General features: G+C 55.5%; 1 protein-coding gene across 3 annotated transcripts; it reads right to left on the bottom strand.

Moving 5' to 3' along the window:
- Positions 1-3869: 3869 nt before the first annotated feature.
- REEP2 (receptor accessory protein 2) lies at positions 3870-11838 on the bottom strand. 3 transcript variants are annotated; one of them, XM_010388096.2, is made up of 8 exons: positions 11649-11838; positions 9789-9861; positions 9417-9493; positions 6318-6438; positions 5968-6081; positions 5467-5614; positions 5238-5368; positions 3870-5153 (listed from the first exon to the last, which is right to left on the bottom strand). In XM_010388096.2, the coding sequence occupies exons 1-8, from the start codon at positions 11678-11680 to the stop codon at positions 5085-5087; spliced, it is 765 nt and encodes a 254-aa protein (XP_010386398.2). In that variant the 5' UTR covers positions 11681-11838; the 3' UTR covers positions 3870-5084. The 3 variants fall into 3 exon arrangements, with proteins under 3 accessions (XP_010386398.2, XP_010386399.2, XP_010386402.2); XM_010388097.2 differs by having other exon boundaries at positions 5467-5608; positions 11649-11829; XM_010388100.2 differs by having other exon boundaries at positions 5467-5608; positions 9789-9936; positions 11649-11790.
- Between the last annotated feature and the right edge of the window lie 1989 nt (positions 11839-13827).

Below are 13827 nucleotides of genomic sequence, written 5' to 3'. Positions count from 1 at the left end.
CTGTAACAGTCCTGGGACTGCCACTATGGCCATCAGGGAGACCATATCCAGGAAATGCTGCAGCTATATGAGCTTCCCTCCCTCTGGACCCAACTTCTCCTTCCTACCTCCGTGGCCCAGTTCCCCACCCCTTGCTGCCTCAGGGGTCCCTCTCCCCTCTTGACTCTGAAATCAGCTCCAGCAGCCTCTCTAGATGCCATTTCAGAAGCCCAGGTTGGGGCCAGGTGCGGTGACTCACGCCTTTAATCCCAGCACTTTGGGAGGTGGGAGGATCACTTGAGGCCAGGAGTTCGAGACCACCCTGGCCAACATGGCAAAACTCCATCTTTATTAAAAAGGAAAAAAAAAATGCAAAAAAATTAGCCAGGCATGGTGACCTGTGCCTGTAATCCCAACTACTTGGGAGACTGAGGCAAGAGAATAGCTAGAACTCGGGAGACGGAGGTTGTAGTGAGCCGAGATCATGCCACGGCACTCCAGCCTAGACAACAGAGCGATACTCTGTCTCCAAAAAAAAAAAAAAAAAAAAAAAAAAGAATCATCCCAGGGTGAGCTTGGCAATTTCTGTTTGGGGGAGGGTGCTGGAACCTCACTGAAAGTGGGGGTCTTCTTGTAGGTCTGACCATCTCCTGGGGCAGTAGGTGTGCACACAGACTGGGCTTAGGGGGAGACTGCTGGAGAACAGCTGTCCTGTTCACCCACAAGGATGCTTTCTTCATGAACCTCCAACTCCAGGGAGCAGAGGATGAGGCACTCTGCTCACCAAACCTTGAGCCTAGTGGCGGCGGGAGAGGGTTTTCCGCGGGGCCGGGGATTCCCACATAGGGAGGCAGCTGCGCCACCTAGTGGACTTTTCCATCCTCGCAGGCATCCCTCCCACCCTTCGCAGCCTCCAGCCTGGATATGGCACAGCTTCAGGCAAGATACACACAGAAGCCGCTGTCCGGTAAGGACAGGAGATGCTCTCCTCCTCCAGATAGACCGGACCCTGCTCAGAGAGGGAGAAACTGGGGGGATGTGGGAGGGGGGTGATCGTGTACTGGCAGAAATTGAAGGTAGTGGGGAAGCTAGAAGGGGCTTTAGGCCTGCAAACAGCCTCTCCCTGTCATTGTGGATGCTACAGGTATGGGGACCATGGCTCAGAGCCCCCAAAACCCCTCCCTCCTGTGCCCGCCCTGCCTCCCTCCAGGCCAAGCAAAGCTGGGCTCAGCTCTGCCGATCAAGGGAGAGCTGGCAGAGGCTGGTTGGAGCTGCCGGCTTTCCTCTGACGTCACAGCCTGGAAATCCCATTTTAAGCAGGTTCTCCGGGTGTAGGGCACCCACAAGAAAGGGAGGGGGAGCCAGCTGAAGAAGCTAGAGACCTGAGACTGTTATAACCAGGAACCTCAGGCCTGGAGAGCTGCCCAGCGATCCCAAGGAGGCCTGGGCATGGGACCCAGCGCTCGCCTGCCCCAGTCCCTACCCAAAGCTAGTACCTCTCAAAGGCCCCTGGAGACCCAGGCAGTGATCAAGCAAGCACCCTCCACAGAGCGCTGGCCATCCACCTATTTCTGACATCTCTTTCCCACTACCCTGGCTTGGAGAGATCTACGGAGGCAGAGGGGAGAGGGGGAAGGGGAGATTTTCCCAGGGAATGAGGGAACAGCAAAGGGTTACCTAGGCCCAGATGTGTGCCACCAGCCAGCCTCTTTCCCAGGAGCCTTTCCACCCATTCTTCTTGTCACCCTCTAGCTCTCCTCTCCTCTGCATCACAGGGGGCGGGCCCTGTGCCCAGAGTTCTAGAAGCCTGAATGTTTCCATAGCAACAAACCAATGAGCTTGGAAATCTCAGCATGTTCCTGTGGACACAGGGGAACCCCTGATGCGCACGGAATCTGGACGTCACCTGTCTAGCCACCAGTCACTGTGGATGCGAGCATGCTCCTGAGTGTGAGGCTGTGTGTGTGTGTGTGTGTGTGTGTGTGATATGCAGCAAATGAGATTTAGGTTAAAGAACGCCTAACCTGGTTTCCTGGGCATATGGTAGCTGTTAGCGTGGTTCTGCAGCATCTTACCCTCTCGGGATCTTTCTAGAATGAATGCCTCCCCTATATTTTACCATGGTAGCTTCCTCTCCTTTCCGATGGAAAAATGGGCCAAAATTGCTCAGAGGCTGATGGTGAAGGCGATGCCCCTCAGAGGGCTAGTTGACTGGAGGACTCCAAGGAAAGACAAAAGGGACATCTCACATCCCCCACTGTGACATCACTTCAGGGGGCTCTTGGCTAGCTTGGCACATGCCCTGTGCACATGCCCGGGGATGCCAGGGAAGGAGGAGGGAAGCCTAGTGTAGGGGCACTTTGCCAAACTTGGGGTCCAGAGCCTGGGTCTAGGTCCTATTCACACCCCCTACCCACCCCATAGCCTGCTTCCTCCATTTTCCTTCCACAAGTTGAGCTATTTCTCTGATCCCTTTTTCCTCCCTCACGGCTCTTTTCCTTTGTCAATCTCTCCTCCGTACCTGCCTCTGCTCCTCTGCCAGCCTTTCCCTCCCCCTTGGTTCTGGCTTCCCGGGGGCTCATCCCCAGTCAGTTGTGCTTCTTGGCCCCTGGAGCTCTGCCTCTGCTTCCCAGGGCTCCGACCCCATGCCCTGCAGCTCCCTCCTCCTCCTTTCCTCCAACCTAGCCCAGCAGTTAGGGCTGGACCCCTGCCTTTCCTGGTGTCACAAAGGTTGTGCCTCTTTGTCTCAGCCCTTGGTTCCCTCTCTGTCCCCAGGGCTGGTTTCTACACAAGCCCTTGTCTTGGCTTCCCCATCTCTGCTTATTCGCTCAATGTGTCTGGCTCAACCCCCTTTGGCATTTTTGGCCTTTCTAGGCACAGTCCCCTCGGCCTGCCCCGCAGCTCCATATCTTATCCTGTCCCCACTGGGGGCCTCACTGGGATCTTTGTCCCCCAGAGTCTACACCTAGCACTTTTTGTTGGATACCAGAAGGTCCACTGAAGACTTGGGGTAAGATTCTGAGGGATAAGACAGTCCTTGGGGTTGGGGCCCCTGACCCTTCTTAGGCCTCTGGTTTTTATTTATTATTATTTTTTTTAAAAATAGAAATGTGGTCTGGCACGATGTCTCATGCCTGTAATCCCAGCTACTCAGGAGGCTGAGGCATGAGAATCGCTTGAACCCGGGAGGCGGAGGTTGCAGCAAGTCAAGATCACACCACTGCACTCTAGCCTTGGCAATAGAGACTCAGTTTCAAAAAAAAAAAAAAAAAAAAAAAATACAGATGTGATTTTCCCATGTTGCCCAGGCTGGTCTCAAAATCCTGGGTTCAAGGATCCTCCTACCTCGGCCTCCCAAAGTGCTGGGATTACAGGTGTGAGCCACCACACCCAGCTAAACCTCTGTTTTTTGTTTTGTTTGAGACAGAGTCTTGCTCTGTCACCAGCCTGGAGTGCAGTGGTGTAATCTCGGCTGACTGCAATCTCCACCTCCCACATTCAAGCGATTCCCCTACCTCAGCCTCCCAAGTAGCTGGGACTACAGGTGCACACCACAACGCCTGGCTAATTTTTTTTAGTAGAGACAGGGTTTCACCATCTTGGCCAGGATGGTCTTGATCTCCTGACCTCGTGATCTGCCCGCCTTGGCCTCCCAAAGTGCTGGGATTACAGGCGTGAGCCAACGTGCCCGGCCCAGGCCTCTGGTTTTGAGTCCCAAAACCATTTTCCTAGACTGAGCCACCTCAAACCCATCTCTTAGCTGAGGACCAGAGCTCCTGTGGATCACAGGCTGGCCTTCCGACTCCCCCAGCTGGACCCTGCTTCTCACTTGAGGTCCTTCCCACCTGTCAGCTGGTGTGACAAGAACAAAGCACAGATGCCAAAATAAATGAGGTGCCAGAGTTTGGTTTATTGGCTCATCCAGTGCCAAAGGTCCACTGGGCACCCTCTTCCCAAGGAACCGGGAGCCCCACGGCTCCTGCATTTCTCTTTCTTCTTCATGTGTTCCTCCTGGCCCTAACTGAAGCTGTGGCAGAAGCTGGGGCAAGTGTGAGCAGAGTCTGGGTTCTGCCAGGGGTCTTAGGGCCCAGTCTGCTTGGTACAGGATGGGGACCCTGGACAATAGGAGATGGGCCCCAGGGGCAGAGAAGAGGGACCCACTCAGCAGGGGCCTGTACCAGAGCAGGGGTGGACCCTGAGGAGCACGGGAGTCCAGCCCAGGGCATGGTGGAAATGGGTGACCTGAAAGGGAGCAAGGTCAAAGGAGCAGGTGAGGGGCCTCCCAGATGCCCATTCTCTCATGGGCCCCTGGGTCCTCTGAGGCTCAGGGTCTAGGAGGGAGGGTTGAGCAGGGAAATGGCCAGTTGACTGTGGGGCTGAGGGTGGGAGGAGGTGACTGCTGGAGGGACAGTCCTTGACCCAAACTCCCCCCAGCCCTAGACCCAGAAAGACACAAACACACAGCCCTGGACCCCCCCTTTTTAATGTGGGAACATGTGGCACTCAGCCCCACCAAATGACCAGGAAAAGAGCCCCCAGCTGCAGCTCTGGCCTGGCCATCCTGGTTGCTGAAGCACACGCCAACCCGTCTTCCACCCACAGCTGCACCTGGAGGCCCCACCCAGAGTCCCTAACATCCTCCCCGTGTGCTCCCTTTCCCCCACGTGTCTTCAGGCCCATCCTTGGTCCATCTGGGCTAGGACTGCCCCCTCCCCGCTCCCAAACCAAGGCGAGCAGTGGAGACATGATAGGACCTCGGAGAAGCGGATGGCTATGGGCTTCAGCAAGGCACTGGGTGGGCGGGGCAAGGCAGGGCGGGGCTGCAGCGGAACAGTGGTGGAGGCCGAGGGGTTCCCACCTCCTTAGGTGGCTCAGTCCTCAGCCTCTGGTCCACCCTCTACCCTCAACCCCCACAGCTGGGCCTCCCTCCTCTTTTCCAAGCCCCTTCCAGAAGAGTGGCCACTGGGCAGGCACCGGAAATAGCCATCTGAGGGGCCTAGGGGCCTGAGACACCTAGGCTACTGGCACAGTGTGGAGCAGGGGCTGGGTCCGAGGCCCTTCCTGAGGCTTCATCCTTGCTCTGCAGCCTGCGGGGGTGGAGGGTCTCAAGCTGAGTCGCCCCCGCCAGAAGTCTTCTTCTTGGGCCGGGTCTTCAGTGTCTTGGAAGCCAGTGGCTGTGGAAAGAAGGAGGAAGATGGGGCTCAGCTTGGAGCCACCACCCCCTGCCTGTTTCCCCAAGCTCTGGCCAGTGCCCTCACCTCAGCTTTGGGTGCTTTTTTGATGGGTTTGGCCTTCTTGGGAGCTTTGTCTCCCATGTCATCCTCAGAGGCCTCTGTCCGGGAATCTGCCGCGTTTGTGCTGGACCTTAGACTCAGGGCAGCGTCATCTCCTGGGTGCAGGGAGAAAAGGAGATGGGGGAATCTTTCCCATCTGGGCTCCTTGGCCTTGCCCTTGGGGCCCCTCCCCAACCTCAGGCCCTGCCTGTACCTAAGTCCTCAATGGTGTCCAGGAGGCTGCCAGGGCCGGGTCGGAGGCGGCCGTCGGGCCCCTGCAGGGGCAGTGCATCCTCGTCCCGAATCAGGGTCAGGTCCTGCATGCTGAAGCTGCGGAGCTTCTCTGACAGCACCCCCTGGCCCTAGGGTCACCACCACGCACCGGGAGAGCCGGGGAAAGGGGCGGGGTGGAGATAGCGGTCACCATGGTGCTGGCAGCAGCCCAGGCTCGGTGCCCTCCCCACAGTCTTCACCCAGTCCCACACAGACAGAGCTGAGGGCTGGGGCAGTACCACACTTCGCCTCTGGACAGATGCAGAAATGGCTGGACAATGAAAGTGACTTGGCCAGATAGGGGTAGAGCCTGGACTGGAACCTCCAGCTGCATGAGCCCAGAGTCTCTACAGCCCTGAGCACAGGGTGGACGCAAGGGTCCTGGCCAGGGCCCTTTGTACAAGGCGGGGGCCCTGGGAATCCGAGCCTGCCCCCATCTCACCTTGGCAGCAGCTGTGACTGCGGCATTGGCGGCCAGGTTCAGGCCCCTCTTGCCCACCCTCATCATGGTCTCATAGCTCTTGTCTCGGGCCTGCGTGATGTACTCGTCGATCTCCTATGGCATTGGAGGGGAAGGGAGGAGAGGAGAGGTGGGCGCTGCTGTCGAGGCCCTGCCCTACCCTTGTTCACCCCTGGACAGAGGCCCCTGCCTGCTCCAGGAGGCCACGGCAGCCCTGTCAGGTCACTTCGGGCTCTGGGCCCCTGAGGGAGGGCCAGTCTGTATGAGGCTGCAGGCTCTGGGCTGCCTTGGCTGGGGGCAGGCTGGGAGGTAAGCTGAGAGTGGGGACAAACCTTCTCCTTGTTGGACAGTGTTGGGTGCACAAACTTGCGGTAGAGCACGCTGGAGCCCTTGGTGTATGGGGACAGCAGCCATATCACGAAGGCGATCTTCAGTTCAAAGTAGAAGGGGAACCTGTTGGGACAGGGGCAAGCGCGGAGTACAGGGCAGGGAGTCGGGAGGTGCCCTGTGTCTAGCAGCACCAGCCCCGTGTGATAGCCCGTCACTCTGAGTGCTCTGGGGTCCCCATGAGGCTCATGGGACTGCTCCTTTCTAATCTGAAAGCGTCTGGGTGGCTCAGCTGAGGCTCCAGACAGGAAGGTAAGCAGTGACTCTAGAAGGAATTTCCCCCAGCAGCGACTCTCCTTGCCTCATCCTCTCCCCAAGCCCCAGCCCTCTCACTCCTAGAGAAAACCCTCCTTCCTCTGCCCTAGGGTCACCACCAAGGGAAACTCTCGACCTTGCTCTTGACTGTGCAGGCCCACGCCTGAGTCTTCACCCCTTCCTTTCCTGCCCTCCCTATCATCGAGAGGCCTGGGGCTTCTCTAGCTTGCTAGGGAACCTCCTGCCTCGCCATGACACGCCCCTCACTTTTCAGGATTGCCCTTCAGTCCCCATAGCGCCTTCTCCTCTGGTCACAAACTCCTTCAGGTCACCTACGTCCTCACAAAGCCCTCATCAAAACTCTCTCTTTTGCTGTGTCAAGACCCATGTATAGGCCTGGCACAGTGGCCTGTAATCTCCCAGCACTTTGGGAGCCAAGGTGGGAGGATCATCTAAGCCCAGGAGTTCGAGACCAGCTTGACAACACAGCAAAACCCCATTTCTACAAAAAATAAAAAAGAAGCCAGGTGTGGTGGCATGTGCCTGTGGTCCCAGCTACTCAGGAGGTTGAGGTGGGAAGATCACTTGAGCCCAGGAGGTCGAGGCTGCAGTGAGCCGAGATCACACCACTGCATTCCAACCTGAATGACAGAGTGAGATTCTACCTCAGAAAAAGAAAAAAAGGCATCTATATTCACTACCGTCAATTTTTTTTTTTTTACCTCACCACTCTTGCTCTACTCTCAATTTTTTTTTTTTTTTTTTTTTTTTTTTTTTTTTGTGAGACATAGTCTCGTTTTTGTTGCCTAGGCTGGAGTGCAATGGCGTGATCTTGGCTCACCACAGCCTCCGCCTCCTGGGTTCAAGCAATTCTCCTGCCTTAGCCTCCCGGGTAGCTGGGATTACAGGCATGTGCCACCATGCCCGGCTAATTTTGTATTTTTAGTAGAGACAGGGTTTCACCATGTTGGTCAGGCTGGTCTCGAACTCCTGACCTCAGGTGATCTGCCCGCCTCGGCCTCCCAAAGTGCTGTGATTAAGGCATGAGCCACCGCACCTGGCCAATTTTTTTTTTTCTTTTTAAATAGACGGTCTTGCTATGTTGCCCAGGCTGATCTCAAACTCTTAGGCTCAAGCGATCCTCCTGCCTTGGTTTCCCAAAGTGCTAGGATTACAAGCAGAAGCCACCACGCCCAGCCTTTACCTTCAAATTTTTTTTTTTTTTTTTTTTTTTTTTTTTTTTTTTTTGAGACTGCGTCCTGTTCTGTCACCAGGCTGGAGTACAGTGGTGCGATCTTGACTCACTGCAACCTCCGTCTCCTGGGTTCAAGCGATTCTCCTGTCTCAGCCTCCCAAGTAGCTGGGATTACAAGCATACGCCATAACGCCTAGCTAATTTTTGTATTTTTAGTAGAGACGGGGTTTCACCATGTTGGCCCGGATGGTCTTGATCTCCTGACCTCATGATCTGCCTGCCTTGGCCTCCCAAAGTGCTGAGATTACAGGCGTGAGCCACTGCGCCCGGCCTTTACCCTCAACTTTTAACCCATCTCTCCATCTCTTTCCTATCCTAAAACTATTTTTCTCAAATGCAAGGGCCTTATCTATACATGTAATGATCTCTTGTCCTCTCCCCCTTGGTAACATTCTCTTCTCTTGAGTTCCGATAAACTATCTTATTAGTTCTGTCTTCCAAGAGGTATCTGATCATTCAGTAAATGTTTTTGAGTTCCTGCTGTGAATACACAGATGATTAAGACACATTCCCTGTCCTCAAAGTGCTCATAGTAGTCTAGTAGTCTAGTACGACCTGGGAAATGCCTTGGAAATGCAAGTATCCAGTGTTTATAGGAGTGAATCATATGCCTATTTTACAAATAAAGAAACTGAGGCCTCGAGAGCTGTGACTTGCCTAAGGTCATAGGCAGCATGGCAGAAGCAGGTTTCCTGAATTCCACTGAGGTGCTCTGGTTGCCACCAGAAAGAAACGTGGGGGTTATGTTTGTTCTTACTCCCTTTTTTTTTTTCTGAGACGGAGTCTCACTCTGTTGCCCAGGCTTGCAACGGCATGATCTTGGCTCACTGCAACCTCCACCTCCTGGGTTCAAGCAGTTCTCCTGCCTCAGCCTCCCTAGTAGCTGGGATTACAGGGGCACCACCACACCCAGCTAATTTTTTTTGTATTTTTAGTGGAGACAGGGTTTTACCATGTTGGCCAGGCTGGTCTCAAACTCCTGACCTCAAATGATCCACCCACCTAGGCCTCCCAAAGTGCTGAGACTACAGGTGTGAGCTACCGCACCCAGCTCGTTTTTCTTTTTTAATAGATAAGGTCTTGCTCTGTCACTCAGGCTGGAGTGCAGTGGCACGATCATAGCTCACAGCAGCCCCCAACTCCTGGGCTCAAGCGATCCTTCTGTCTCAGCTTCCTAAGTAGCTGGGTCTACAGGCACATGCCACCATACCTGGTTAATTAAAAAATTTTTTTAGTAGAGATGAGGTCTCACTGTATTGCCCAGGTTTATCTCAAACTCCTGGCCTCAGGTGATCCACCAGCCTTGGTCCCCCAAAGTGCTGAGATTACAAGCGTGAGCCCCCTTGCCTGGCACTACTATGTCTGTTCTTCTACAGGTCAAGTTAGGCATGAGAGGGGAGATATCAAGGACCCCAAGAAATTGTCAGGAGTGGGAGGAGCTTCACTCCCAGGCCCAATCTTTTGTTTGGCTGGCTGGGTAGAGACAGGCAGAGGCCCTGGGTCCTGAGATGCAGGAGGGGATGCTGGACCTCACCAGGAGAGCACTATATCCGTGAGCGTCTCAGCCGTGGTGAAGAAGGCAAAGACGATCCAGTACATCATCCACTTCACCTGAGGAACAGAGGAAAATGCTCACTGGGGCATGGGGCTGAGGGGCAGGGACACCTAGGACCCCAACTCTGCCTGTCAAACATGCCTGGGCTGGTTAGAACACCCAGGACCCCACTTCTGCCTGCCAGCCATGTTGGAGGCACTGTGCGGGACACCCAGGGCCCTCCATTGCTGGTGGGTCTTGTTAGTGGCTGACAGCATTGGTGCGAAGTCACCCCCATCTGTAATAGGACCCAGTGTCCTCCCCTCTCTCTGCCATGTGGGTTGGGTAGGGGGTGAAGGGTCATCCACTCACATATTCCTTCACGTTTTTTGTCTTCACGGCCTTGTAGGAAGAATAGGCTGGGTACAAGGTGCCAAAGATGAGCCTAGGGAGGCAGGCATGGTTATTGGGCCCCTCAGCCAAGGGCAGTGGCCTCTCCCTCCCAGCTCTGCATCAGACCCTGGGTAAATAATGGGAAGAGGGACAGAACTCCCTCCTGGACTGATGAACTCAGGTCAGGGGTTAAGGTCAAAGCAGTGTGGAACATGCCCAGCTAGCTAGGGTGATGCCCTTCCCTGCTCCACTGTTCAGTTTTTCTCCAGCCCCGGAGGCAGGGAAAGGCCCGGAGGCCAGAGGGTCCAATGTGGTCCCTTGCGCCATGATCCTTGGTTATGCACAAACATGTCATGGGGACTGGGAGTCAGGTCACTGCCACAGGGTGCCTTCCTTCTTGACCTCATGCCCATTCACACCCATCTGCCCTTACCCTCTACTTCCCTGTCTCAGAGCCAGGCTCTGCGAGGGAACCTGACACCACCTAACAGGGCACCCTTACCTGGCAGTCAGAGGTACCACTGTGACCCTGGGGCCCTAGGGAACAAAGGGCACAGGGGCAGGAGGCCCTGAGAGAGGCAAAGAGGCTTATTCCCCCATGTAAACACCACAGGGATGGGGCTCAGGGGAGGGCCCCCGCTGGTGATCCAACTACAGAGTGCAGACAAGACACAGGCTGGGAAAGAAGAGGACCGATGCCCTTTGGGGCTTGCCCAGGCAAGAGAGAAGCAGCCACCCTGAAGGCCACATGGAGGCGTGAGATCCCTCCATTCCCCCTGTGGTGGGTGGGGGAAGAGAAGGAGTCTAGAGGAAACCAGGACAGAAGCACTTAGCCAGCCTGGCTGCACGGAATGGGAAGAAGGGAGCAGGGTGGGGCTGCCGGTGTCAGTCCACAACGGTGGAGGCCGAGGGGCAGTGTCCTCATTAGGGCAGGGGATAACTCCGAGGCCCACAAGGAGCTCCTGTCAGGCTCAGCCCCTTGACAATGTGTGGGTGCCTCCTGTTTCCGCATGAACAGGCGGGATACTTCCAAACTGCCTGGTGCAAATGGAGTGCGGGGCAGAATCCTCAAGGACAAAGTCTGGGGTCGTGGAGAATGGTGTGAGTTCCCTCCTGGGGCCTGGGGAGGTGCCAGAGACACGGCTCCACAGTGTGGCTGGCAGCCTGGAATGAAGGCCACCGAGCGTCCTCTCCCAGAGCGTCCTCTCCCAGCGGCGTCCACAATCCCAGGCTGAGCACATACATCCCCTCTCCCAGTTACCTCTCACACTTTGTCCTCCGAGCATTTCTGCTTCCCAAACTTCCTCCCTAGGGGGCCTAAGGGCATGTGCTCTCGTCCCCAGTCTCCTGACAGTGAGTGGAAGGGAGAGGCCAAGGGGCCTGGTGGTGGCTCTGAGCTGTGGAATGATGATGAGGCCCTGCCTTGCTCCACTCTCTTCCATCACCCTGTTCCCTCCCCCAGAGGGACAGGGCCCGGGTCTGAGGACCTCCTCCAGCCCAGACCTGCCAGGTGGGGGAGGGGACGCGCCTGCCTTCCCTTTTAAATCAAGCCGTGCTGCTCAGCCCCTAGGATGGGAGCAGGAGCAAGGACGGTAGAAATAAAAGAGGTTATTAATAAAGAATGTGGGTGAGGTCCCTGGGAAGCCAGGCCTGCCACGCTCCCCTAATATTCCCCCCTCCAGTCCTGGGTGCCACATCTCCGTGTCTCTGGGGACCCCAAATAAGGACGCAGCGCCTTTAGGTGACTCTGCTGCACCAAGCTTCGGAGAAGTCCACCCGGGCTTTAACAACCCCGCCCTCCATCACAGCCCGCATCACCCCCCTCGCCGCCGCACTCACACCACCAGGCGAGAGATGATCCAGGACACCATGGCGGGGCCGGGCGCGGCGCGGGGCGGGGACCCGGCCGGGCCGAGGATGCAGCTGCCTGAGGCCAAGCGGCGGCGGCGGCAGCGGCAGCAGGAGCCGCAGTAGCAGCAGCAGCCGCTGCAGCAGCCGCCGCGGGGGCAGCGGAGCGCCCAGCGCCGCCGTTAAAGGGGAGGTCTCTGCCGCAGCGGCGGGCCGTGGGCGGCGGCGGCGGCTCTTAAAGGGGAGGCCGGGAGGCCGCGGCGGCGGCGGCGCGCCCCCGGCACCTGCTGTGGCCGGGCATGCGCCTCCGACCCTCAGTGCCCTGCCTTCCTTGAATCGCTTGTTCATCTTTCTTGGGTTTCAAGCCCTACGCTGTTGTCGTGGAGTTCTCCATGGTTACATCTTGAAATCGACCCCTGCCCACCTCCTGCCCTGCCCACATCAAGCGCTTACTGTGTGCCAGCCCTTGTGCTAAGAGCTTCACTGCGTTGCCAGTGAATTCTCTTGACCACCCTATAAGGCAGGAGCTATAAATGCCCTCATTTTGAAGATAAGGGAATGAGAAGCTTAAGGTTCAATAATCTGTTGAGAGTCACAAAGCCACCAAGTCATGCTGCTAAGATAACCCCAGGAAGCCTACTTTAAACAGGTTACATCCCCTACTGCTGACTAGCAAACTCTCCTCCTCATCACAGGCCCTGGAGACATCCACCTGAGCTCCCGAGTCACAGGTACAGCCGCACCTGTTCACCCCATTCCTTCTCACCCCTGTTCAAAGAGGATCTCCCCTGGCCAGATCCGTTTTGTTTTTTTTTTTGAGACAGGGTCTCACTCTGTCGCTCACCCGGGAGTGCAGTGGCACAACCTCAGCACACCTCCTGGGTTTGAGTGATCCTCCCACCTCAGCCTCCAGAGTAGCAGGGACTACAGGCCCAAGCCACAACCAGCTAATTTGTTTGTTTGTTTGTTTGTTTTGTCAAGACAGGGTTTTGCAATATTGCCCAGGCTGGTCTCAAACTCCTGAGCTCAAGCGATCCACCTGCCTCAGCCTCCCAAAGTGCTGGGATCACAGGTGTGAGTCACTGGGCTGCTGGTCTGCTTTTTCACGTTGTCAGCTCCTTAGCTTTGCAGGGGAACAGAGCTTTATGCTCTCAATGTGGTTACTGACAACAAAAGGGTCAACCTTCTTTTCAAACAGAGGGGCTGGGAGAGGGGTCTGGGGCTCCAATTCCACCCCCATCAGCAAGCACTAGTGGCAGTGAATGTCCTGATTCTAAAGACATTTATATCCAGAATGTAGGCTAGCCTGCCTCCCGACCTTCAGCAAAGCAACCAACTTCCCACCATCCACCAACCCCCAGCCCTATTGCTCTCCTTTCCTGTCCCATTTTAAAGCTTCAGCATTCCTCTACCCTTTATGTTGAGGTGTAATCCTTCGGGTGACCACAGCATCAACCTGTGCCCATCCGGGCTGAAAGGACACATTCAGAACTGTGTATTTCAAAGAGTCATGGTCTTATTCAAGCTCAGTATCCTTGAACCACACAATGGTCTATTTCTAACCTGATAAATTATATTTCCAGGTTCAAACACTTTGGAAGATGTTTCCCAAAAGGTTTCAGAGAAGCAGCCTCTGATAACCCCTCTTGCTATTCTTTACAACTTCCTCTCCAGAAAGCCTCTTCTAATTGGAATGCAGTCTGTTCTCACCTCACAATGAAACACTTTAATTACTGCTTGATAAATCCCACATGAGTCTCCCACTATTCTCTAAGGAGGATCTATGGCCACACATTACATGTGGGCAGCCAGGCCGCCTGCTTAAGAATCCCACCACAGACTGTCCAACTTTGCTGAGACCACACACAATGGCCCTTCCCCCCAGACGCTGCCACAGGAAGGGAGGACCCCACCTTTCCCACTCCATTCACAGAGCATGAAGTATGGGGAAACATGTCTCTCTTCCTACCCTCTAACGTATGTGGCCCCTACCCCTTACCCCCAATTCTCCAAACCATACTAACCTCACCCTAGCAATTTCCCTTCTCCCAACATGGCACAGCCTCAACAAGCAAAGAAAAATATCTGGGTGTAGCACAGTCATGAAGACCTGAAAACGAATCCCTCACCTCCAATCCAACTCCCAATCTGATGCTGATTTTAGAAGGGT

This window comes from Rhinopithecus roxellana, chromosome 3 (genome assembly GCF_007565055.1).
Source record: "Rhinopithecus roxellana isolate Shanxi Qingling chromosome 3, ASM756505v1, whole genome shotgun sequence".
In the NCBI taxonomy this organism is placed as follows: domain Eukaryota; kingdom Metazoa; phylum Chordata; class Mammalia; order Primates; family Cercopithecidae; genus Rhinopithecus; species Rhinopithecus roxellana.
The sequence above is the reverse complement of the archived record's forward strand: the minus strand, read 5'-3'. Positions and strand labels throughout refer to the sequence as shown.

Bases quoted from the DNA above. Each gene is read 5' to 3' on its own strand.
- REEP2 (XM_010388096.2), bottom strand. From the start codon at position 11,680: ATGGTGTCCTGGATCATCTCTCGCCTGGTGGT. The intron at 5,615-5,967 runs GTGAGATGGGGG...TGGTGACCCTAG, and splicing joins CAGTCACAGCTGCTGCCAAG to GGCCAGGGGGTGCTGTCAGA. The intron at 5,369-5,466 runs GTACAGGCAGGG...CCCTGCACCCAG, and splicing joins GGACACCATTGAGGACTTAG to GAGATGACGCTGCCCTGAGT.